General features: G+C 43.3%; 2 protein-coding genes across 8 annotated transcripts in view; one reads left to right on the top strand and one right to left on the bottom strand.

Moving 5' to 3' along the window:
* Positions 1-9404, top strand: part of PAN3 (poly(A) specific ribonuclease subunit PAN3) — a 123473-nt gene extending 114069 nt beyond the window's left edge. For 5 of the 7 annotated variants that reach the window (XM_069601660.1, XM_069601661.1, XM_069601659.1 and 2 more), the window contains 2 exons: positions 3400-3538; positions 5910-9404. In XM_069601660.1, the coding sequence (XP_069457761.1) occupies positions 3400-3538; positions 5910-6050 (280 nt within the window). In that variant the 3' untranslated portion in view covers positions 6051-9404. The remainder of the gene's footprint in view (positions 1-3399; positions 3539-5909) is intronic. The other 2 variants (XR_011446639.1, XR_011446638.1) reach the window with 1 other exon arrangement.
* A 4368-nt stretch (positions 9405-13772) lies between these two features.
* FLT1 (fms related receptor tyrosine kinase 1) overlaps positions 13773-26197 on the bottom strand; it is a 207910-nt gene continuing 195485 nt past the window's right edge. The window contains exons 28-30 of the mRNA XM_069601656.1: positions 23469-23553; positions 20293-20381; positions 13773-16512 (exon numbers count right to left, since the gene is read on the bottom strand). Of these exons, the coding sequence (XP_069457757.1) occupies positions 16311-16512; positions 20293-20381; positions 23469-23553 (376 nt within the window). The 3' untranslated portion in view covers positions 13773-16310. The remainder of the gene's footprint in view (positions 16513-20292; positions 20382-23468; positions 23554-26197) is intronic.

Genomic DNA, 26197 nt, shown 5'->3' with positions numbered 1-26197 from the left:
GAGACTGAAGCATAGAGAGGTTAAAAGCCTCTGGGGTCACACATAAAGTCAGGACTTGAGTCTGGACAACATGTGGCTCCAGAGTCTGTGCTGTCTTAACCACAGTGCCGTGCTTGCTCATGGTCAGTGGCCGTGTAATAGTCCATCATGTGGATGCTCTGTGATTTGTCTCTCCAGTTCCTTATCTATGGCCTTTTGAGTTGTTCTCAGCCTTTTTGCTAGTAAGCAGTTCTGTAGGGACTGACTTAAGCATACTTAATTTTGTGTGTGTAAAAGTATAGGTCCAACTCTGATTGTGAGATCAGTACCTGCTGGAATTGGTGACTGTAATTTGATAACTGTTAGAAGAATTTACCAGTGTACAGTGCATGAGAGTCTTTCACTAGCAATACTTTTTCTGAACTTCTGGGTTTTTGACAACCTGATAGATAAAAAATTGAATCTCAGTGCAGGTTTTTTGGTATTTACTCAATAATCAGTATGTTGCCTATCTTTCTGATTCATTTGTTTCCTTTTCTGTCTGTCTAGTCCTTTTCGCATCTTTATTTCCAGCTGCATTTTCTGTCTTTTTGCTATGTAGGAGCCAGAGGGATCTGACCTTTGTGATCCTTTCTTTTAAGTTTGTCATCTTTCTTTTGACTCTGCTCAATTTTTTCCCATACAGATGTTTTTATAGTAGTTGAATTGATCAAATGTACTTTTTGCTTCTGGATTTTGAGTCATGGTCAGAAAGTTAGCATTTCTACTCTTAAGATGATCTTATGAAGGGATCATCAAGTATTTTCTAGACTACTTAAGGTTTCATTTTTTTATATTAAAATTTTTTATATATTTGGAATTTATATAGGATGTAAGGTATGAATTCACCACCACCCCCACCACCCACAGTGGTCCAAAAGCTATTTATTGCATAGTCTAGCTTTTCCCACTGGTTTATTAAGGCAGCAGCTTTCACTATCTTAATGAGTGACATTTAAAATCTACTAGTGTTAGCTCTTTCTTATCTCCGTTTTATTGGTTCTATTAAATTTATTAGTAAGCTTAAGGAGCATTTGTGTTTTTTAGATGTGGAGTTACCTTCACCAAGATAATGGCATGTCACTGTATTTGCTGATGTCTGCTTTAGTATCCTTCAGAGTTTATGTTGTTCTTCATATAGTTACAATACACTAAGTTTATTCTTAGGTGTTTTTTCTTGTTGCTGTTATCAATGGGAATTTTCTCCATTCTGTCTTCTTAGATTCTTTGTTATCCAGTGTATGTGAAAATGATTGATTTCTATAAATTTTGTAGTGTGGGACTTCTAGTGTTTGGGTAATTTTTCAGTAGATTCTTCTGGGTTTCTCAGTCGTGTCTTTATATAATGATAGTCATATTTCCTCCCTTCTCACTTCTGTACTTTTGATGTCTCTTGAGTGACTGTGTTAGTACCTCTAATGCATAGTTCAGTAATAGTAATGATAGTTTCTTTCAGAATTTGAAGCACTGCTCCATTTATTGTCTTTTAACTTATAGATAGACTCAAAGCCATTTTCTTTCCAAGTTTTTCTTCATCCCCATGCTTTTAGGACAACTCTCCTGCCCCCCCCCCCCGCCCCTTTTAAAAATCATTGATGTGCAGAAATTCACAGCGATGTGCTGTGGTGGTGAGTTTTTGATTCATTCTGATGAGTCAACAGATGGGCCTTTTAACCTTGGGAATTTATATCTTTTAGTTCTTGGAAGTTGTCTTACTGTTTCTTTTCAAACCCCTTTCTGGAATTCGCACTGCTTAAATGTTAGACCTTTGCAATTGATTTTCTAATATTCTCTTGTTTTCCACATTGTGTCTTAGTGTTGTGCTTTGTAGCCAAGAATCTCAACTTATTTTGTCTGAAGTTAAAGTGTTTTTTCCTAATGCTTTAAATTTGTGCTTTCTAGGCAATAATCTCAACTTACTTGGTCTAAAATTAAGGAGTTTTTTCCCTAATCCTTTAAATTTTTAAAATTTCTGCTATATTTTAAATTTCCAAAAACCTTCTGCTTTGTGAATATTTCTGTCTTACAGCATTTAATTCATTTTTCTCTGAGGCTGTCAATTATAGGTTTTTACTGAGTGGGTTTTTAAAATTTTTATTTAACTTTTATTTTGTCCCCTACAGTATCTCATAGGAAATCCCACTAATGACTTCACCTTCAAGCACCCCACAAAGCATTAGAGCTCTTTTTTTTTTTTCTGATCTGCTAAGTCATGCCGCTTACCTGTCTGCTTTTCACCTTTTTAATTTTTGTGACTGTTTTTTGTCTCCTGTTGTTTCTGATCCCTTTGTCCTTGTGTGTCTATATGCTTTCTTAGACGCTTACTGTCAGTTGGCTGGGATTTTGAAAAGAACAGAGATAAATGGGTGTGTTTAATCAGCTTTTAATTGAAAGACCCTGAAGTGATCTTAATAAAGCAGACACATGACTGTGGGGGCTTCCCTCTTTGTTCTCAGAATGCAGACCTCATTTTCACATGTGATCTAAGGCTGCATGGCCTGACCTCTCTCTTTTCATCCTTGCTTCAGATCTGCCTTTTTTTTTTCTTTTAATTTCCTCCTTGCCTCTTGTGCTGTCTGCCCATCTTTTCTTGTACCCCTCCTTGTCCTCACTCGGGTCCTGCACTCTGATCTCTTTTCTCCCCCAACGCCATCCAGCCTCACTTGTCTTTTCTTGTTTAGGTGCTCCTTGCTCTGTCCCTTGCACATACTGAGGCCTCTGACCAAGAGGCATGCTTCCTTGGGGAGAGCACCCATTCCCTGTCTGGAAAGCCTTCCTTGGCTTCCCAGGTGAATTCTGTTTCTGGTCTATACTGTGTCCCTGTTTTTAAATGGCATTCTCTCCATATGTAGTTGTAGCTTTCTGTAACCTGTATGTTTCATAGGTCACTGAAAACAGTGACCATCTGGCCAGTTTTCCAGCTCTTTGCCACTCACTTTCACATCATCACATGATGGTAGGATACCAGTATCTACCCCATTTTGTTCAGTCCTAAACATTTCCCTGTTTTATGCCCCCAGAAAAGCAGAAGATATGTCTGACATCTCTCTCTACCCTATAGAGAGAGGTCATTTGCTTTCTTCCCCATGTTATCTAATGGTAGGGGCCTAAGTGAGAAAGGGATTGTGAAGTAGGAGTATGTAAGGGAGTGATTGCTTTGATAAGTAGAAAATGGTATTCATGTACTTCATGTTCAGTGAGATTATTTTTAAAAATCTATGGGCACTCTGGACATAAAAATTAGATTGAAAAAAGCTACACACAGACCCTACTTTCTGGTTGATTGTAGACAACAATAAAACTGGTTTTGAGTCTGAAGTATAAACATACAGCTTTGTGGTATAAGCATGAGTTATTGAGCTTAATATTCCCTTCCCTCAGGTTTCAGAAGGATCCTACCTGGTCGGAGACGGGAGACCGGTACCTGTTGAAGCTCTTTAGGGATCATCTTTTTCATCAGGTGACAGAAGCGGGTGCTCCTTGGATTGACCTCAGTCATATCATTTCTTGTCTTAACAAGGTAATCTGGGTCTGGACTTTGAAGATTATGATGCTATAATCTCCAGTTTATAGAGCTGCATCTTGTACAAATACGGAGAGATGTAAGGAGTTAGGTCTCTGTACTCTGCTGTAGTATACAGGGCATGTTATTCATAATTATTAGCTGTTCCCACTTAAGTAGCAGTTTCTAGAATGGGAGTATTTTTTAAAACCTGCATGAGTAATTTCAGAATTTTTCATGGTGGATCTTTTTGTTGTGATCAAATGTCACAAAATGACTGCCTCTTTCCCTCAACCCACCCCCACTGTATTTTATTTACCAGGTGTAGTTTGTTTCAACATATGAGGCCATGAGTGGGAAAGACAAAAATACTTTTACGTTTAAATATCTTTAAAAGCTGGATTCCTTTCTTTGCAGTCGTGAGTCACATTGAGTGCTCTCAGCTCAAGGTGTCAGTCAAGTGTTAAAACTGAGAGCGCAGTGCCAGCAGAGCCCGCTGTGATAAATGGGGGAAAGGTGGTTAGATGAACCATGTTGGTAGAGGCATGTCATATGTTTATTTAAGAGGTGAGCTTTGTGCTTTAGAGAGAGCTAGGAGACATGAGATTTACAGAGAAAGGGAGGAATGCATTTTCCTTGTGAACTACTTGTAATCATGGAGAGAAATGGGTTTCCAGAGGTAAACCCTCATCTTTGTTTAGGTTTGTATGTGAAACGGGGGTTGGCCGCCTGTGAACCAAATCCTTGGCCTGTTTTTAGACAACCTACCAGCTAAGAATTTTTTCTCACGTTTTAAAAAGATTGTAAAAACAACTAACAATATGAAACAGAGGCTTATATATGGCCCTGAAATTGAAAGCATTTACTGTCCGGCCCTTTTCTGCTGACCTGTGGTCTAAGCTGTCCCTAAGTTGCAACGATTAAGAGCAGAAACTAGCCACTGTGGCCCATGATTTAGATCTGTTGGCTACAGTGTGTTCATCCTCCAGATAAAATGGGTTTTATTTTTAAGCATACTTTGCCATGTTTGAATTTCCTTAAAACGCTTTGGAGAGTATTGTCAGTAACCTACATTAAGACAGAACAAGACTGTATGTATAATTTAGCTAATCTGGTATGATATATTTATTCGTTTGTCCTTTTTCTCGGAGAAAACATTTTTCTTAAGCACCAAGTGGAGAATAATGCCGCCAGGTTTTAGAAAACAGAGTCTGTAGTATCAAAGCACCAGTGGGTAAAAATATGTAAAACTGGAATAAATACTGACAGGGAGAGCCTGTGGAATAAGCCATGAACAGACATTGTAGGTGAAGATTACCTATTGAGTATTAGGATAACTGAAGCTTTGGAGAAAATTGTTTCATTTCATAAAATAACTGGGAGTAAATAACTCAGAGTAAATAAAATAGAAGTAAATAAGTTTATCCTAAATCTGAAAATGTGACAATGTTTTGTTTAGAAAAAGTGTAATAAATCAGAAGGGATGGATGGTCATTTTGGTGATATAAAAATTAAATTTTTACATAGATTATTTTGGTGGAAATGACAGAAATTAGATGGTAAAATAATTTGAAAGGCTATTGTCTTCAGAATTAGTGTTAAACATTTTAATGAATTAATGAAAAGGGAAGGGAAAAGGTACATTGAAAACTAACAAAAGTAAAGTGAAAATCCTAACAGGAGAAGTTATTTGATGAACTCAGGATTCTTACTAACGCTTTATAAAGGCCTTATTAAAATATTATTGCCAGATCCTGATAGATAGGGATTTGATACTGATCATATACTGGAATTCACACAAGTGGAAATAACAGAAGTAAATGTATGAAAACATTTGGTAACAGTTAAAAAGGTTAAAAAAAAACCATTAAAAGTAAATTAAAATAGCAAGGTACTCATCTGATGCAGTGTTACTGGTAAATTGGTACAGATCATAAATTTGTGCTGTTCAGTGTCCTTTGGAAAGCAGTTTGGCTCTATGTATTAAGCTATAAAATTCCTCAGACTTCCTGATCCCATCTCTCCTAGGGAAGTAATTCTATAGAAGAAAAAAATTAAGTAGCCAAAATATGTTCATTGCACTGTAATTCATGACGCCAAAAGACTGGAAGATATTGGGGGAATAATTGAAGTCTGCATTTTATGGAGTATCAACTGGATGGAAAGTATTGCACCCAAGTGTTAAGCGTGAAAGACAGGCAGGCAGCAACATAGGGCAATCTTTTTAAAACACACACCTGAGCTGAAGTGTGTGCTGCTGACTAGTGATGTAAAATGTTCACGATTATCTACAGGGGTGTGACACAATTCAAAATGTTTCATATATTACTGTGCACGTGTTGTCCTAAATAGGCTTACACTTTACATGTTGTGTGCTTGTTTGTTTCAGTTAGATGCTGGTGTGCCAGAAAAAATAAGCCTCATTTCCAGAGACGAGAAGAGTGTTCTTGTGGTGACTTACAGTGACTTAAAGCGATGTTTTGAAAATACTTTTCAAGAACTGATTGCAGCTGCGAATGGTCAGTTGTAGTATTTGCTTAAAAAAAAAAATAGGCAGGATATGGCCAAGGAGCTTAACCAATAGCAGATTGCACTACAGCTGAACTGTTCTCATCATCTCATCTCACGTCGGGGAAGCACGCAGAAGATGAGCAGAGCTGCTTGCACTTGGGTCAGGTGCGCTGTTACTTGAAAGAAAGAATGTCTCCCTCAGCCCCGATCTGTGGCTGCCGGCGGGGCCACACCTGTGAAGAATTTATTTTAGATCAAGGAGCACCATTAGGTGAATGATGTTCCAGCTTTTGTTTTTTTTTCCCCCCACTTGTATATGCACTAATTTTAATTTTTTTAAGACTTTTTTCTGATCTTTGAACTTTTGCCATGTTGTATACTTATTAAGGGAAATTATTTGCAAGGACACTTTTGGGAAACCAAGCTGGGCAACATTTTGTTCACTGAGGGGTGCAGAATTTGCTCTTTTGGGGAGGGGTTGCCCTGAATAACGTTAACGGACCAGGTCAGTGATTTCATGGAAGTACAGTATAGTGCATAGTTCTTGTAAGAGTATTGTATGCAAGCTCTGTATGCCACCCACTGTTTGTTCAGATTGAGAGTTTTTTTGTGTGTTTTGTTTTGTTTTTAAGAACACAGAAAAATATCAGTGAATTATTGGGCATGAATTCCCCTCTCAGCTGATTTAAATCCTTTCTGAATGAGGATAGACAGACACTGAAGGAGCATACAGAACTCTATGCTCCAGATTCAACCAGAGCCTTTTTTTTTTTTAAAGTGTTCCCCTGCTAATCAGATACATTTATGCCATTTTTTTTTTTAATAGAAAAAGAACATTAAGAAATTGTGTTAAAGGCCTGAAGGTCAGGAGTCTGTTGCTTTAGGTTCTTTTCAGTTTGCTGTTTTTGTATAAAGTTCTGTTCTTTGAACCACAGCTTTACTATGGTACTTTACACTGGACACAGATGCAGAGACACTGTTCAGAAGACAAACTGCACACAGCAGTGGTCTGGCGTCGAGAGCTTTCTGAAGTCTTACAGCCTGGATCTGGAAGGATCACAGTCTGCTGTGCCTTTGCAGTCACTGCTTAGCCCAAAGTCATAGTGCTTTTGATAATAATAACTCTGTGGGGGTATTCCTGAGTCAGTCAATCTCAAAAGTTTGGAATTTTCCTCCTCTTAACTTTCTTAACATTTGGACGTGCAGTTGTCGCCAAACTTGGGTATTCATGGAATTTCTAGTCAATGAAATACCTGTACTTAGATACTGAAGACTGCCAAATACATAGGAATTTTCTTTCATAAAAACCAGTAATGAAGACTCTTATCTCCTTTCCCAGCACTGAATGTTTTACTAGCACTGGGTGCTCACCACACAACGATGAAGAAATGTGGAAACTCAGAAGGTCGGGAGGGACTTCCAGGCACTTGCAACTGATGTGACAGTCTTCAATTTTAATAACTATTCATATTTGTAGTTTTCAGAGAAGTTTTTAATATTTCTCTGTCCACTTTTTATAAGCTTTAAAATGATTTTCTCTGCCTTGAGATTTGCATCAAGAAAAAGCACCTCTTCACCCAAAAGCTTTGAAGACTAGAGACATGCTTTACATGTTTTAACAAGTGTGTTTGAGTCCACGTTTGGTAGCATCAGTTGTTGAGTTAAAAAGGAAATCAATTATTGCATTTGATCAGGATGGATTTTAAAAAGAACATAATGTTCACTATTCAAAGGATAATTAACATTTGCCACCATAATGTTCTTTTTTTATGTAAAAGGAACAAGAACTTGGAGACATTAACATGCAAAGGTCTTTTATCATTATTAGCTCATGTATTTGAGGAAGAGCAGCTGTCTTTTTATATGTTTTTTGACAAATCATATTGTAATTCTTTTGTACAAAAAAGAACTACTTGTATTCTAGAAGAAATATGAAATGCTTAATTTATAAGCGGGCTGGAGATTTTTTCCAATATTGTTTTCTTTGAAAATGAAAGGGGATCATCTATTTTAGTTTTGGGGTCTGGGAACTTTTTGAAAATTTAATTTGTGGACCAATGTTATGTGAAAGCTAAGGAAGGGCAGGGGTAAAATAGGGCTTGATTTTCTCATTCTGTACAGACCAGCAAACTTCCCTCTGCAAGGCAGGCTCAAATCACAAACCCAAGAGTGTTTGCGTCATAAAACGCTAGTTTGCTTCAGCCCCTAGTAACCTCAGGACTTGGTTTGAATATAAAAGGTAGACAACTGATATGTTTTCACGAGTAAAATATCGTCAGCCAGAAAACAGTTGGTGTCAGGTAAACGTCTTTTTTTTTTAAGCTTTGGTTTATATTTATTTTTCATTTAGTTTTTATTGGGAATGGTTTTCAATAGCACTCTTATTAGTTCTGCTTAGGTGTTTTTTGGGGGAGCCCTCTTTTCCATAGTGTTACTCCACTTAAGAGGTTGTCTAAAAGTTAGTCTTTTTAATTCATAGGAAGATTTTAATACCTGAGAGTACTCAAATTAAGGATGTAAACTTCCCACACCTTCCTGTTATGACAGATATAAAAGCACAGAAAGGACAACCCTTGAAATCATGTAACATTGGTCATTTCAGCTTTTTGTACCTATTTTAAATTCTGTCAGCGCGTTTACTTCATTGTAAATATTTTTGAGGGCACCTTTGTGTTTTTGCCTTCAACCTTGGTTCTATGATTTGGATGTCAACAACTTCCCTGAAAAGCACCAGTGTGTTAAGTTCTAACGTCATGACCCCGGTCTGGGTTATTTCATCTTTAATCCTGTTTTCAGTCTCTATGTGTACAGCAGTATTTTTAATAAAGAATTACAGAGAGAAGATTGTCCTTTTTTTCCCCCCTTTTTGGTACCAGTGCATTTAACAAGATGATGTTTGTCTTATGATCAGGACTTAAAAGGCTGAATATTTCATATGTGTTTTGGAGGAATTTTTGGTCTTTGGATAAAATGGTGGCAGATTTATTTACCAAGTATCTGTTAAATGCTTAACTTGGACCTGTTCTAGGCACTAAAAATGCAGATAGGAGTACTTGTTATTTACAGAATGTGCAGTTATACCCAAATGTTTCTGAGTAGTACATGGCACATGGTGTAGTTCAGGGGAGAGGACCTGCTTCTGTGAAAGAAATGACACCTAGCTCATCACTGATTCAGACTCAGTCTACTGTGTAGATGAAGGTGCCCTGCCTCCCACTCCCTCCAGAAACATCATATAAGGGTAGAGAATGAAAATATGGCAAAATGTTAATACTCATCGAAACCAGATACTTGTTCATTACATGTAAGCATACTTCAGAGAGACTGTGGGTTCAGACCCCTGCACTAAATGCAATAAAGTGAGTTGCATGAATTTTTTGGTTTCCCCTTGCATATAAAAGTTATATTTACACTATCAATAGCATTATGTCTAAAAACATGTATATACATTGATTTAAAACTCTTGCTGGCCATCATCTGAGCCTTCAGCAAGTTGTAGTCTTTTTGCAATAGTAACAGCAGAGATTCCTGATCACTATAACAAATAGAGTAAGAGTGAAAAAGGTTGAAGTTTGGTAAGAGAATTACCAACACAAGCCATGAAGTGAGCAACTGCTGTTGAAAAATGGTGCCTTTAGACTTAATTTGACGCAAAGTTGCCACACAAACTTCAAGTTTGTAGAAAGCACAGTAACTGTGAGGGCTGTCTGTATTTTATTGAATGCCTGTTATCACATTATTAACTAAAGATTTATTAATATGTCTTTTGTTACTCAGACATTATTGACCAGAAACTTATCAATACTTGTTTTTTTCTTTTGAAGAGAGTGATGCAGTTAACACTGTTGCATAGTTGTACAACTAAGTTGTACAACTTCAAGCGAAGTTGTCAGAGCTTGAAATCGATCCAGGATTCGTTGTACAGCTTAGGATTATTATCATTCACGTGTTGCTCCATTAGGTTTTTGTTCCAATCTTGTGTATATCATAAACAGAAACTTCTTAAAAATGGTGCATCAAGAAATTTTAAGTGAAAAGGTTTTTGGTGAACTTTCTCTGATAGGCCGAGCGATATATATACTAGTGTCTTCAGAATATAGTTCTGATTCAGATGATGTGAACTTTAGAGCAGTAAAAAGACAGAAAACCTTAGTGATTGATTCTGATACAGAAAGTGGATATGAGACTCACCGGTGCTGGGGGATGCATTCTCCTTTGCCTCTACTGAAGAGTAGTTTGAAGACAGTGTTTCATGAAAATTAGAAGACTTCACAGGTGTGTCGGGTGTTCCTATATTGAATGCAATAACCTGCAAAGTGTTAATGAAATAACAGAATGAATTTTGGGCCCGGTCAGAATAAAAATTGTCTGCCACAGCTGTTAGTTTCTGCAAAAAGCCCCCAGTCAGTAAGGAGTTAATGCCAGGCATTGCTCTAGGAACTATTAGAATCCTGACCACAACAAGTATTTGTGCTCTTGTTGCTCAGTTATGTCCGATTCTTTGTGACCCCGTGGACTAGCCCGCCAGGCTGCTCTGTCCACCCAATTCTCCAGGTAAGAATACTGGAGTGGGTTGCCATTTCCTTCTCCAGGGGATCTTCCTGACCCAGGGATCGAACCCTGGTCTCCTGCATGGCAGCCACCAGGGAAACTTCCATATAGTAGTTCAGAGGTAATAGTGATTATGCGATTAAATAACACAAAAGTGATTAACATAAAGGATGTGGATCAGGTTGCCAAGTTGAGCAGATTAACACCAGGTTAGCCTCAGAGTCATGCAGTGTCACTTCTGCCACATGGTGGTGCGTACAGGAGAACTGGCAGAGCCAGCCCTGGTCCCAGGGGAGAGGAACTGGGTGGGAGTGGCAGGAACACTGAGGTTCACATGGGATTGGGAGAGTGTTGAGGCTAACTTTTGGATTGGCCACAATGTCAAGAGCACACGTCAGCAATTTAGCATTCACATGAGAGTCGGGGGGGAGATCTGGTTGATACCTGTAATTTGCATGTCATTATCCCATAGATGTCATTGCAAGTCTTGAGGTTGGTTGAGATTACAAAGATAATTCGTATGGGCTTAGAAGACCAAAGGTCCAGGGCAGTGCCCCGGGTTCCCTGGAACACTATCCACAGATCAGACAAAACCAATACAAGACAGAAATGACCTGTGGGGGTGGTGGGGGTGGTGAGGTGCTGGCACAGTGCCCTTGGGTTGAGTTTGGTTGGGGTCAGAGTGCACCAGCGAGTGTTTTGAGTCGGTGTGTGGGTGCAGATGCTGGTAGGTAGGAGAATGTCACCAGAGGATTTTGAAGTTCTCATGATTCCTTCAGTTTTCCCATTAATGTGAAGGGTAAAACTGTGGTACCTATCATGTTGGGTTCTGAAAATTAAATGGTTTTCCTTATTTTTTTTCAGCACTTGGAATAATTGCTGGCACAGAAAATTCACTTGCTGTGTTAAGAGTCTGAGGCTAAGCCCTTACTTTTTTTAAAATGGGTTTTTCTTCTGTGAAAAGTTGTGATAGTCAATCTTTTTTTTCCTTTTGCATATCTTTTATCGAATACTTCACAAACACAGGTTTGCAAGTAAGTGGATGGCTCAAGTGAGTGATCACAAAATAAGTGCGCCTGCTACCCCACCCGGATCAAGAAATAGAACCTTCTTTGTGGCATCTAATTGGTTTGGTTTGGTTTGTTTTCTCTTAGATGTCTTGAGTTCAAAAAACAGAAGGCTAGTCATTCCTGTGTTGGAACCCAGGAGATTGTTGAAACATTTCCTGGCCTTTGGAACCCAAAAGTCTGATAACATGCTTAACACTGAAGGGTTCAGTAAACCTTACTGGGCCATCCTTCTGCTGGAGTAAAGAGAAAAAAAAAAAAAACTATTCCCAAGTGTACTGTAAATTTCTAAAAGTCATGAGAAAACTTCTAAACTATGACATGACACCAATTCCTTGAGCATTCTTCAAATTGTTTGCCTAAATGAGTGACTTCTGTTTCAAGAAAACCAGTAATATTTTAAAAGGATTTCGGATTCTCAGAATGCTTCTTGTCCTCTTCAGCTAATTGAGATTAGTCATTTATCCCCCTTTCTTGCTTTTATCCCAAAGAAAGTAGGCTTGTTTTCCTGGAAAATGTTTCTCCAATCTGGTTTGCTCCTGGTGTTATTAGGAAGGTGATGGTGTGAACACTAAGACAACGTCGTGATTGTTTATTCTATGTCTATTAGTGATTCTCTAATTTTTTTCTCTTTCTAGGATGTAACCCACAAAACAAAGTTGAGTACTTAGCTAGTGTCCTTTTCTTATGGAAATTCTTGTGTCTCTGGATTTTGCCTAATTATTTTGTATGATTTCCTGCACACAACCTCTAATAAACACACGGTTCAGTTCAGTTCAGTTGCTCAGTCATGTCAACTCTGCGACCCCATGGACTGCAACATAGTAGGCCTCCTTAACCATCACCAACTCCTGGAGTTTACTCAGACTCATGTCCATTGAGTGGTGATGCCATCCAGCCATCACTCCCTCTGTCGTCCCCTTCCACCTTCAATCTTTCCCAGATCAGGGTCTTTTCCAATGAGTCAGTTCTTCGCATCAGGTGCCAAAGTATTGACGTTTCAGCTTGAGCATCATTGCTTCCAATAAATAGGATTGATTTCCTTTAGGATGGACTGGTTGGATCACCTTGCAGTCCAAGGGACTCTCAAGAGTCTTTTCCAACACCACAGTTCAAAAGCATCAATTCTTTGGCACTCAGCTTTCTTTATTGTCCAACTCTCACATCTGTACATTACCACTGGAAAAACCACAGCTTTGACTAGACAGACCTTTGTTGGCAAAGTAATGTCTCTGCTTTTTAACATGTTGTCTAGGTTGGTCATAACTTCTTCCAAGGAGCAAGCGTCTTTTACAAACACATTCTTCATTATGGTAATATTACTGTTTGGGAAAGCCTGCCTCATTTTTAATTGAGGGAACTTTGATCTGTAGCCAGCACTCACCCTTAGTCTGTACATTTTACTTGTGATTGTGTTCACCTTAGATTTTTTAAAAAAAATTTTATTGCAGTATAGTTGCTTTATAGTGTCCTGTTTCAGCTGTACAACAAAGTGAATCAGCTATATATATATATACATGTATCTCTTTTTCCTCTGGATAGGGCATGGCAACCCACTCCAGTATTCTTGCCTGGAGAATCCCATGGACAGAGGAGCCTGGTGGGATACAGTCCATGGGGTAACAAAGAGACACGACCGAGCGACTCAGCACACAGCACACACGTATCTCTTTTATGGATTTCCTTCCCATTTAGGTCATCACAGAGAGCTGAGCAGAGTTCCCTGTGCTTTACAGTAGGTTCTCGTTAGTTCTCTTACATGTAGTATCAGTAGTGTGTATATGTCAATGCCAGTCACCCAGTTCGTCCCCACCCCTCCCCCCCGGCTTGGTGTCCTTACATTTCTTCCCTATGTTTGTGTCTCTATCTCTGTTTTGCAAACAATTTCATCTGTACCATTTTTCTCTCTTTTGTTATACTGTTCACGTGTCTCGATTGTTAATACAGCCACTCTGTGGGCTAATGGATGATCTGTGCCTGTCTTGAGCAGCATTTGCTGTCTCTTTCTTGTGCTGGCTTAGCAACTGGTATTTCACGAGCATTTCATGCTTGTCCCCCCTCAACAGCCCCAAGAAAACCAAGACCCCTTTATTCATTTTTACACAAAATGGGAAATATATGGATGTTTTTGTAAGTTAATTTTATTATATGAAGATAACATACAAAATACATTCATAGTGACTAGAGATGTAGGACAAAACTGTCTCACTTATAATCTGCAGCATATATTCTTGGTTTGTATAAAAGTAACTTTAAAATTCCAGTTTCCTTAAATAGTTCTGCACAACACACACACACAAATATACATATAGTTTCCACCACTGTCAGTCAAAGGTGCGCTCCTTCTTTAATCAGTTAAAAGAGGCCAACAAGTATTTTTTTCCCGTTTGACATCCGAAGGTAACCTTATCAGGATTTTGAACACACTTGCTCCTCGGGTCTGAGCGTCGTTCTGAGAATAACTAGAGACAAGCTTGTGCGTGGTTCCAGTCCCCTCCCACCCACCATACTCGGGTTACGTGATCTCACAAGTCCTGGAAAGGGGGTCCTTGCCCCCTAATTGTTCATGCCAACCTTTTTTGTCAAAATTGACAAATGGGTCTAATAATACCATCGATTCATTAGTGATTTAATTTTCTGTGCTGCTTCAGCACACCTACCTGTGACAAGCCCTTTCCCACTGGAGAGCGTCTTTCCTCCCGGTTTCCCGTTTTTGTTCTATGTTGAGACCCCAGATGGAGCTGGACTGCTAGACAGAGTCTCTGATTCCATTGAGTCTCTGAGGAAGCCAGATTGTCTTTTGGAAAAATGGTATTACTATGGCCTCTTAAAGAACAGATTACTGAAATCAAGATATACGTATAGCTAAGGTTTTTGTTTTCCCTAATTGCTGGATCCTTAACTGACTTGAAAAAACCAGAGACTCAGTTTGAAGCTTCTTATATTTTGCCTGTTTAACCTCCTCCCGGTTACCTGATTGCTACTCTTGCCAGTGGTCACAGGTGCTCTTGTGCTGGTAAAGAAGAGGAAGAGCAAGGCTCTCCCCGCCTTGGTCCCTGGTCCTGTGCTGTCTGGACATGGCTCCTGGTGGAGACTGGCCGGTGGCTCCTCCAGCAGAGGCCCCCTCCCACCACCACCCCAGGAGCAGCTCTCTGGCTGGGGACAAGCCAGCTCTCCCGTCTCTTCACACCAAGAGCCTTAAAATGAGACTCTGGCCGCCCCCGCCTCCACCTGCCCGCCTCTGCTCCCCGCCCTGGGCCAGGGCAGGATGTCCAGGCCTATCACTTTTGTCTCAGGTTCTAGGGTTACATCACCTGCATCAAGGTAAGCATCCTCCTCTCCACCAGGAGCAGTGATTCCCTGTGGCCTGACTGGCCCCAGAAGGTGCACCCACATCCTAAACACACAGCATCACGCAGAGATGGTGGCGGACCCAGGGCCTCTTGGCCCCAAGAAATGGGTGCCCTTTTGTACCCTGTCCCTATTTTGGTCACAACTCAGACCCGAGGCAGGGCCCAAAGTAGATGAAAAGAGGCTTTTCTCTTACTGACGGCTCATTAACTAATATCCTGAGTCCCAGTTCTAGAAACATCTTGCGTAAATCACACACCACCTTTTTCCTCAAGGAGCATAAAGTGCTTCATAGACATTGGTTACTGCTCTTCTGTCCAGGAGACGAGCGTGAGAGAGTTGGGGTCCCCACTGAATAAAGACACGTGGCTGCCTTCCTGTCCTCCAGTCCCCTCGGTCTCAGGCAGTTAGTCTGGTGCAGAGAGGGGGTTTTCACTCCGCCTTCCCTTTTTCTCCATCTATCCTAGTTTGGGTCTAGAGAAAACCTCCACAAGACTGTTGCCCTTCTCCTCAGCTTCCTTTGATTACTAATTGAAACATGTTAGAACAAAGAAGTGAGTTAAGTGTCTGGACTACATATGAATACTCAAAATAGAAGCGGACGTTAAAACGTGGCTTTAAGCCTAACAGGTGACATGACAGACCAGACTCACTGGGGTGAGCCCACCTAAGGTTTTACAATCTGCTTGATAATTCCAAAAATTATGTTTGGCTTTTTTTTTTTAAACCTCCCATCACCCCTCCGTCCTGTCTGCTCCCTGGATGGATTCTCCAAGGTGGACCGGTGGCATTGTCCTCTACCCACTCCCTCCCCACAAGGTGCAGCTCCAATCCCCCTCCCCGCCCCTGCCCTGTGTGCTCTCCCCATCTCTTCTCCCTCCCCACACACACAGAGCCTGCTAGAGACCCCAGAACCACGCCTTTGACAGCACAGGCCTTGCTGGCCCAAAGAGTCCGAGCTGCAGTAACAGGCGACAGTGTGTGTCCTGAGCCACCTGGAGCCCGGAGGCCTTGGGGTCTCCGGGGCAGGGGGAGGGGCAAGTCCAGGGCGGGGTCAGGATTTCTTCTCCCCGCTGAGTCCTGCGAGGGTTGGCAGTGGCGCTCTTTGTCACTATTCCTCTATCTGGGGTTACATTCTTGTTAGTCAAAAGAGACAAAAGCACTATTAAAAAAAACACAAAAAAAGCAGCCGGCTCCTGTGGAAAGGAAAAGGTGTCGATTTCTATACGCATAATACTGGCAAAAGCTAGTTTTCTGGGGGTTATAAATACACACGTGGTTCTAGAAAGAAGGCTGTGCAGAATCGGGCTTTAGACTGGTGGGGTGGAGTACAGGACCACAGAGTTGTAGTCGGGGGGAGGCGAGCAGCAGGAAATCTTCCTCTCCAGCTCCGAGTGGTCATAGGTGAACCGGCGGTGGCCTGTTCCCAGGTGCCCACAGCTGGCGTGGCAAAACGTGGGTCTGCTGAGGTCAGAAAGGCCTGACTCCTTACTCTTACTGGTTACTCTCAAGCTAAAGACAGAAAAGAAAGAAAAAAATTGTACAAAATGGATTTATTGGAAACACTGAAGTCCACTCTTTAGTGGGCCGTTTGTTCAAGCCCAGCGGCTTTCCTGGTCGGTAAAGAATCTGCAACGTGGGAGGCCTGAGTTCGATCCCTGAGGCATGAAGACCCCCTGGAGAAGGAAATGGCAACCCACTCCGGTATTCTTGCATGGAAAATCCCATGGACACAGGAGCCTAGTGGGCTACAGCCCATGGGATCGCAGAGTTGCAGTAGACTGGCAGACTAACACTTGTTCAAACCCATCCAGAGTGAATGTCTGCTGAGTCCTACCTCGAACTAGGCTGGGGTGTCTGGAGCTGCCCACGGCCTCTCCTCCACCAGCTGGGGGTCAGTCCAGTGCCAGGGATGGAGGGTGGGATTAGTTAAATCCAGAATTCCTGGTGGAAAACAGCTCCCAGGCTTGGGTCCAGCGCTCCCCTCTGCGGGTCCGTTAGTGCCTAGGATTGGCTGAAAGATGCTGAACCTGGGAACAACATCTTCTAAGGGGAGAGCAGCGTTTAAAACAGAGGATCCTGAGAGGAGGTGCCTCCTGCATCGCCCAGGTGGGTCCTGAATGCAATCCCACGTGTCCGGGCGGGAGCATCGCAGCACCTGCAGGAGGAGCGGGACCACGGCCACAGAGGAGGAGTGCCAGGGGCGGCAGGGCTGGAGGAGTCGCTGGCCGGGATGTCCTGTCGGGGAGGGGGCCTCATGTCGGGGTGCAGTCCTGCCAACACCTCGTTCTGGGGCATCTGGCCTCCAGAACTGCAAGAGGATCCATTTCTTCCATTCTGAGCCACTGACTTCGTGCAAAGTTGTTGCAGCCGCCTGGAGCGACGCCTAGGACGTGCTACAGAAACTTAGTAAGTTTCTCCCTCTCAAGTTTGTGCTCCGGAGGAGAGAAGTGCTCGGTTCGGTTCGGTGCCAGGCAGTGTGTTGCTGGCCAGGGCGAAAAGACTGGCTTCTGGGTTGGGTCCGCGTGGGGCGGGGAGCCGGTCTGGGCCTCCGTGTTTGATGGTTTCAGCAGCGCCGGTGGGAGTGAGAACCCCGCCCGCCACTGGCCGTTTTGCTCGAGATTGTTGCACCCGGCCTTTGAACCATGTTCTTTCTGTATGTTGGTCTCGGAGTGGAGGAGGCAATGGATGGCTTTCATTTTTTTTCCACAAAGGTCTAGAAGTGTTTCAAGGTAGGAAAAAAGAACACGTGGGCCCCACTTCCCCTCACTCACTCCGCTGGGACTGGGCGAGGGGTCCCTGGGTGCCCGCGGAGAGGACACAGGTGCGCCAGGTGTCCGTCAGGGAGCGTTCCCAGCCCTCCAGTCCTCTGTGGTTGATGAGCTGGGGCCCCACTGCTCAGAGGTGTCTGTGGACACCCTTTGGTTTACATCAGGGTCTGCAAACTAGCCTGTGAGCTGGCCACCTGTTTGGTTTGGTTTTTGTTTTTTTTAAAAAACAATAGTTTTATTGACATGCTTGCATATTGTACAATATACCTATTTAAAGTGTACTCTGGGCATTTCATATAAATGAATTCATACAGCTGGCTTCTCTCACTTAATTCAAGGTTCATCAATGTTGTAGCTGCCTATCAGTACCTCGTACTTTTGATCGACAAATATTCTCTTGTAAGGATATATGCATTTTATTTATCCGTTCACCAGCTGATAGACGCTGGAGTTGTTTCTACTTTTGGTTCTTGTGAACAGTGCTGCTATGAATATTTGCATATACGTTTCTGTGGGGTATATATATACCTACAGAGTTGCATTGCTGGCTTACAGAGTAGCTCTATTTAACCTTCTGAGGACTGTTTTCCTCTGTAAACTGCTAGACTGTTTTCCAAAGTGGCTGCAGTGTTTCATATTCCCACCAGCAAGCATCCAGAGTTCTAATTCCTCCACGTTCTTACCAACACTGACTCTGGTTAGTGAGGACCAGAGTTCTAGAACCATGTCCCTGGTTCAAACCATCCTGGTTGGGGCGGCGGGGAGGGGGTGAAGAGGTGTCTCATGTGATTTGCATTGCCCTGATGTCTGATGAGGTGAAGCTTATTTTCACATGTTCCCTGGCCAAGGCCACTGGCTCTTGTGAGTATGGTTCACTGGACACAGCTGCATTTTATTGTTCGTCTATCAGCTGCTTTTATAAGTGGCAGAGCTGAGCGGTTATCACTGGTCCCTTACGAATGGGTCTGCATTCAGTAGGAAAACCATCTAAGTGAAGTTTCGTACAATAGAAACTTCTCGGCAGTCAGAATTTAGACTGTAAAAGAACACAAGCAGAACATACTTTTCTGAAAACACTTAACTCTGAACACAGCACCAAACTACACAAATGCAGAATGAAAACAGCATTTCAACTCCACCGAAAGTATTGATCATGAAAGATGTAAAAAGTCACGTGACTTCCCTAGGCACGGTTCCCTTTTTAAACAGGTCCACCCCCAAGTACTCTTGTTCTCCTAGCTCTTCAACTGTATGGAAAACAGGGGTGCTTGAGAGTTTGAGGAAAAGAGAAGCGAGCACTCCACCTGTGTTGTGGAGGAACTGAAGACTTTGTTCACTTTAAATCTTATTTTCAGGTCCTTTGCTTACCAAAGGAGGCCCAACTTCTCCCAAGTGTTTTGGGAACTCTGTTTAAATAAGCGCAAATGAAAAGATGATGGGTGGGGGAAGTTTGCAGATCCCTGATTGAGATAAAAGAGGGGCAGAACAGTTCCGCATGGCAGGGAGGGTCAAGGGCAGATGTTTGAACCAGGAAAGGAAGGCAAATCTGGTGGCCCTTGCCCTGTCCAGCAATGTCCCTGGGCAGAGAGGAGCACGGAGAGGAGCTGGCCCGGGCAGAGTGCAGCGAGGGCCCTGGTAGTTCTGACAGAGTTGTCACTGGCTGCAGGGTGGAGGCAGGAGAGTGGGCTCCAACAGGAAACGAGCCTTCATTTGGAAGAGTTGGGGGCTCAGCATGGTGTGTCTTAGGACTGGACGACTGTTCCGGAGCCCTTCTTGTCCCCTCGTTGCAGGCCCCCGGCAGGTAATGGGTGTGCGTTCTCTCCCCGTCCCCTCAGGCAGGTCTCTGGTCCGGACTGTACGCTGTTCACAGTTGAGGACGTCGGGCTCCTTTCAGCTGAAAGACTGCACTTCATGTGCTTGGACTGCGTTCTTTGCTGGAATGTTCTGTCTTCTCTCAAATCCCACTCTTCCTTTCCAGAGCATGGTGCTCAGGTGTCTGCTTTTTTCTGTGTTTTTTTTTTTTTTTTTATGATTTTTTAAAATTTTATTTGTTTTTAATGGAAGGATAATTGCTTTAAATGATTGTGTTGGTTTCTATCGAACATCACCATGAATCGCCATAGGTTTACTCGTGTCCCCTCCCACTTGAACATCCCTCCCACCTCCCTCCCCAATCCCACCTCTCTGGGTTGTCACAGAGCCCCGGTGTGAGTTCCCTGAGTCATATAGCAAATTCCCATTGGCTCTCTATTTTAAATATGGTAATGTATGTTTCCACATTACTCTCTCCAGGTCTCCCACTCCCTCCTTCCTCCCTCTGCTCCAGCCGCGTCCATACATCTGCTTTCATGCCCTCTTTACTGTCCTTCCAGGGAAAACAGCTTTCTGCACCGCCTGGACACTGTAGTTTAGAAGGGCAGGTAGCCCTCAAGTATGGCCATGAAACCCTCCTCCCAGGCAACGTCCCTCCTGCCCCTCTAGAAAGTGAGCAAAGCCCCCTGCCCCCGGCTTCCTTACTCACTTCAGTGAGGCCTTGGGTTTGCTCTCTGCCCAGGTGAAGCGCTTCAGCAAGGGGGAGGCCAGCAGGGTGCCACTATCCAGCTGGTAGTCCTGCAGGGAAGAAGGGAGAGTTACAGCTCCTGCTTGAGCCAGAGGGTTTCGTGATGTTGGGATGCGTGTCTGAGGTCACTCCAGCATCTGGCCTCCCTCCCTGTGAGGACAGAGCACTCTCTCCATAGCGGCCAGTCTGCTGCTGCTGCTAAGTCGCTTCAGTCAAGTCTGACTCTGTGCAACCCATAGAAGGCAGCCTACCAGGCTCCCCCGTCCCTGGGATTCTCCAGGCAAGAACACTGGAGTGGGTTGCATTTCCTTCTCCAGTGCATGAAAGTGAAAAGTGAAAGTGAAGTCGCTCAGTCGTGTCTGACTCTTCACGACCCCATGGACTGTAGCCTACCAGACTCCTCCGTCCATGGGATTTTCCAGGCAAGAGAACTGGAGTGGGTTGCCATTGCCTTCTCCAACTGGCCAGCCTAAACCTTGTCAATTACAAGAGGCCCCTATGTCCAGTGACTCAGAGACCCTTCTTCCTGCAGGTGAAGAAAGCAAATATAATCAAAATAGAAAATTGCAGGTAACAGGTGAGCATTTTTCGTAGTCAACTTTTATGCTATTTTATGCAAACTATTGCATAAATATGTTCAGCTAATTGGGCAGATGACTTGGCAGTGATATGTAAAGATTCCCTGGTGGCTCAGATGATAAAGAATCTGCCTGCAAAGCAGGAGACCCAGGTTTGATCCCCGGGTCAGGAAGATCCCTTGGAAAATGGAATGCAACCCACTCCAGTATTCTTGCCTGGAGCATCCCCATGGACAGAGGAGCCTGGGGCTACAGTCCATGGGGTCACAAAGAGTTGGACACAACTGAACGAGCAATAATAAAGACACAATTTAATTTTCTTTCTTGAAGATTCTATGGAGGTTTGAGACTCTTCCGAGTTACCGTGATATTGAATGGTTTGCCTTGGAGACGAACAGAGATCATTCTGTCATTTTTGGGACTGCATCCAAGTACTGCATTTTGGACCCTTCTGGTGACTATGATGGCTACTCCATTTCTTCTAAGGGATTCTTGCCCACAGTAGTAGATATAATGGTCATCTGAGTTAAATTCGCCCATTCCAGTCCACTTTAGTTTGCTGATTCCTAAAATGTCGACGTTTACTCTTGCCATCTCTTGTTTGATCACTTCCAATTTGCCTTGATTCATGAACCTAACATTCCAGGTTCCTATGCAATATTGCTCTTTACAGCATCAGACGTTGCTTCCATCACCAGTCACATCCACAACTGGGTGTTGTTTTTGCTTTGGCTCCATCTCTTCATTCTCTCTGGAGTTATTTCTCCACTGATCTCCAGTAGCATACTAGGCACTTACTGACATGGGGAGTTCATCTTTCAGTGTCCTATCCTTTTGCCTTTTCATACTGTTCATGGGGTTCTCAAGGCAGGAACACTGAAGTGGTTTGCCATTCCCTTCTCCAATGGGCCACACTTTGTTAGAAATAAAATGACACTCCTTGGAAGAAAAGTTATGACCAACATAGACAGGATATTAAAAAGCAGAGACATTACTTTGCCAACAAAGGTCCATCTAGTCAAGGCTATGGTTTTTCCAGTAGTCATGTATGGATATCAGATCTGAACCATAAAGAAGGCTGAGCACTGAAGAATTGATGCTTTCAAACTGGTGCTGGAGAAGACTCTTGAGAGTCCCTTGGACTGCAAGGAGATCCAACCAGTCCATCCTAAAGGAGATCAGTCCTGGGTGTAAATTGGAAGGACTGATGCTGAAGCTGAAACTCCAGTACTCTGGCCACCTCATGCGAAGAGTTGACTCATTGGAAAAGACTCTGATGCTGGGAGGGATTGGGGGCAGGAGGAGAAGGGGACAGAGGATGAGATGGCTGGATGGCATCACCAACTCAGCTGGACATGAGTTTGAATAAATTCCGGGAATTGGTGATGGACAGGGAGGACTGGTGTGCTGTAGTCCATGGTATCACAAAGAGTTGGACATGACTGAACGACGGGACTGAACTGAGCTACAGTTTCCAGCAATTCCGTTTACTAATTGGGTCATGTTTAGCACTGAGTTTTACGCAGGATCCTCCTTATACTATCAAAATGGTGTTTCCAGTGAGTGGACCCCACATGTAGTTCCTGCCACCCTTTGGGTCTCTTACTTGGCTGTGTGTGTGTCCTTGACTATCAGGGAGGAACCTAAGCAAGGATACTGCCCTAGGATCCAGTGCATCAGGGTTGGGAGGGCTAAGGGTCAAAGAAATCTTGCATGTTTTATTCAGTGCCATTTCCTTGGACTTAAAACCAGCATTCTAAGCAGCAAAGCAACATTTCCAGCACTTTGTCTTTATAGTCACAGCTTATTTGTAATTTTTTTTTTTTAATGTTCACGTCATCTTTTCCTCTCTATCTGGTGTGTTTGAAGGATTTGGGCATTTTCCAGTCGTGACCACAGCATTTGAGGTCATCACCTTCTCATCGCAGTAGGCTTTCCAGGCCTTTTTTGGGTCATGGCTCTGTGAGCATGGATGGTCCTAGGATCCAGTGGCTGCGTCCCTGGAGACCACGCTCTGGTCCAGCACTCTGTCTCCTCCCCTTAATCTCTCAGCCCCTTGTCCAGACCTTTACAGGGACAGGTGAGTTGAGGCCTCTTATTAGCCAGGGCTGTGTGGATCGCTTCTCTCTGTGCGGCTGGGTGGGAGCCTAGCTGGTCAGCTCTGGAAAGTTTGTGGGAAGGTGCAAGAGGTCTCGGAGATTCTTCCAGGATCTCAGAGGGGAGGCCCCATCCCTCGCACAGTTTTGAGTTGTTTTGATGCGGTGATAGCAGGCTTCCATCCCTGATAGCCAAGATGTTTAGAAACACCCAAGGACGTTTCCTAAGGTTATGCCCACCCAAAGACTTGGGCCCTGGGGTGAGCTCTGGGTCATCTTCAGACTACAGAACTCCTTTCAAATTAGCTCTGTATGTCCCATGTCTTGTCATTCCCCTGGAACTGTCATTTTAGCCACCACTGATGACTGGCCCCTGGTAACCTAGAGCAACTGGACAGTTGGGGTTTGTGTTTGCATGGGGGGCTGCCCAGGGTGTGCTAAGTAAGTTAATTCTGTTACTTACATCAAGCAGGGAAAGGCCATTTGGTGAGAATTCTTCAAAGGTTTTGAGTTTTTCCAGGCTGATGAAATTGAAAGCATTGACATATCTAAAGAAGCAGAAAGGATAATCAGGTCAGTAATTAAACTTAAAAGCTTTTGCACAATGAAGGAAACTATAAGCAAGGTGAAAAGACAGCCTTCAGAATGGGAGAAAATAATAGCAAACGAAGCAACTGACAAAGAATTAATCTCAAAAATATACAAGCAACTCCTGCAGCTCAATTCCAGAAAAATAAGTGAACCAGTCAAAAAATGGGCCAAAGAACTACATAGACACTTCTCCAAAGAAGACATACAGATGGCTAACAAACACATGAAAAGATGCTCAACATCACTCATTATCAGAGAAATGCAAATCAAAACCATAATGAGGTACCATTTCACGCCGGTCAGAATGGCTACTATCCAAAAGTCTACAAGCAATAAATGCTGAAGAGGGTGTGGAGAAAAGGGAACCCTCTTACACTGTTGGTGGGAATGCAAACTAGTACAGCCACTCTGGAGAACCTTAAAAAACTGTGGAGATTCCTTAAAAAACTGGAAATAGAACTGCCATATGACCCAGCAATCCCACTGCTGGGCATACACACTGAGGAAACCAGAATTGAAAGAGACACGTGTACCCCAATGTTCATTGCAGCACTGTTTATAATAGCCAGGACATGGAAGCAACCTAGATGTCCATCAGCAGACGAATGGATAAGAAAGCTGTGGTACATATACACAATGGAGTATTACTCAGCCATTAAAAAGAATAATTTGAATCAGTTCTAATGAGGTGGATGAAACTGGAGCCTATTATACAGAGAGAAGTGAGCCAGGAAGAAAAACACCAATACAGTATACTAATGCACATATATGGAATTTAGAAAGATGATAACGATAACCCTATATGCGAGACAGCAAAAGAGACACAGATGTATAGAACAGTCTTTTGGACTCTGTGGGAGAAGGCGAGGGTGGGATGATTTGAGAGAATAGCATTGAAACCTGTAAATTATCATATGTGAAACAGATCGCCAGTCCAGGTTCGATGCATGAGACAGGGTGCTCAGGGCTGGTGCACTGGGATGACCCAGAGAGATGGGATGGGGAGGGAGGTGGGAGGGGGGTTCAGGATGGGGGACACATGTACACCCATGGCTGATTCATGTCAATGTATGGCAAAAACCACTACAATATTGTAAAGTAATTAGCCTCCAATTAAAGAAATTTTTAAAAATGAATAAAAAATTAAAAATGCTGATTAAAAAAAAAGAATAATCAGGTCAGGATAACACCTTCAGTTTTGATTAGTCAGGAGATCACAGGCACCCCATCCCAGCTAAGATGAAGCTGAATGCCAGAGGAGGGACCTCATACCTTTTGAAGCTGCAGGTCCCTGGCTGTGTGCCCTGGGAATCCCGGCAGTGGTTTCTAATCACTCATATGGCCCTCACTGCACTGTTGTGAGCAAAACCCCACAGGGACCCTTGAGGGATTCACCAGTGGCCAGGCCTCTGGTCCCTCAGGGAACCAGATGACGTCAGGCCAAGAAGAGCCCTGAGTTGTCATCTGGTCTGAATGTGACGGAAGGAGGAGATGACGCCCAGAGAGGTGATGTGGCTTCATCAGTGTACAGCTGCTGCTTCTGTAAGGCCATGACCGGTCAGGGCCGCACGGCCAGTTCAGTGGTGTATATCCAAGCACCGGGAGGAAGGGGCAGTAACTGGATGACGTCCCTGTGACTGCCTGCTGAGCTCGGTGGCCCACTATACACACACTCACCTGGGACTCTGTCACCACCGACAGGGTTCGTCTCTTAGGCAAGCGCCCTGTCTGGTGAAGGCTAAGCAACAGTCTGGAAGGACCCGTGTCACTTTGATATTTCCCTGCCCCATGTCTGACCTGGTCTGCCTCTGCTAATTTATTTAATCCATGCTTGCTTGTCTCCTCTTTAAAACAATAGATGACTCATCTGGGCTGGTCTGTGAAGCATGAATCGGTCGCTGACCTGTGACCCAACCCCACAAATCTGTGCTGGCCATTGGATTTCTTCCAGGCCTGTCCCAGACCGTCAATCCTCCCAGTTCTTCCCTGGTCACCTGCCAAGCGTGGCTGAACTGAGGTTGGCGGTCTAGGAGGATACCTCCGTCCATCCTAAGTTGCTTCACTAGCGCCCACTGCAGATAAAATTTCTAGGAGGCCCACAGAATAGTCTGAAAGTCCTCATACCAGTTCTGACTGATTGCAAAGGGACAGAGCATCAGAACACCTGGGTTAGAAACTCTGTTCTGCTGCTTTCCGACTGCATGGCTATGGCAAGCTGTCCTCTGTGGAGCTTTAATGTCTCCATCTGTGCCACAGGAATAGTACCTCCTTCTTAGGACTGTCTGGAGGAGGTGATGTATGCAAAGATCCCAATGCTGTACCAGACCACAAAGCATGTGTCTCACTATACAGTAAGCCCCCTGCACGCGAAGTTGTGAGTTTTCAAAGATATGAACGTGTGTTCGCATGTCCAATGGCGTAAGTTAGTTGACCTGTCTAGCGTACATCGTTGTGTGCATGCCCCCTCTACAAGCGGCTGTGCTTTTGAGTGCTTTAAACATTACTGTTCGGTAGAGCACAATAGTACAGTATCTTTATATCAAGCCCAGGATGTCCGGAGGCAAGAGGGTAGATAGAATTGAACCCAGCAAGGAATCAGAA

Source organism: Ovis canadensis, chromosome 10, assembly GCF_042477335.2.
Source record: "Ovis canadensis isolate MfBH-ARS-UI-01 breed Bighorn chromosome 10, ARS-UI_OviCan_v2, whole genome shotgun sequence".
Lineage (NCBI taxonomy): Eukaryota > Metazoa > Chordata > Mammalia > Artiodactyla > Bovidae > Ovis > Ovis canadensis.
This window is presented reverse-complemented; position numbering and strand designations above follow the sequence as displayed.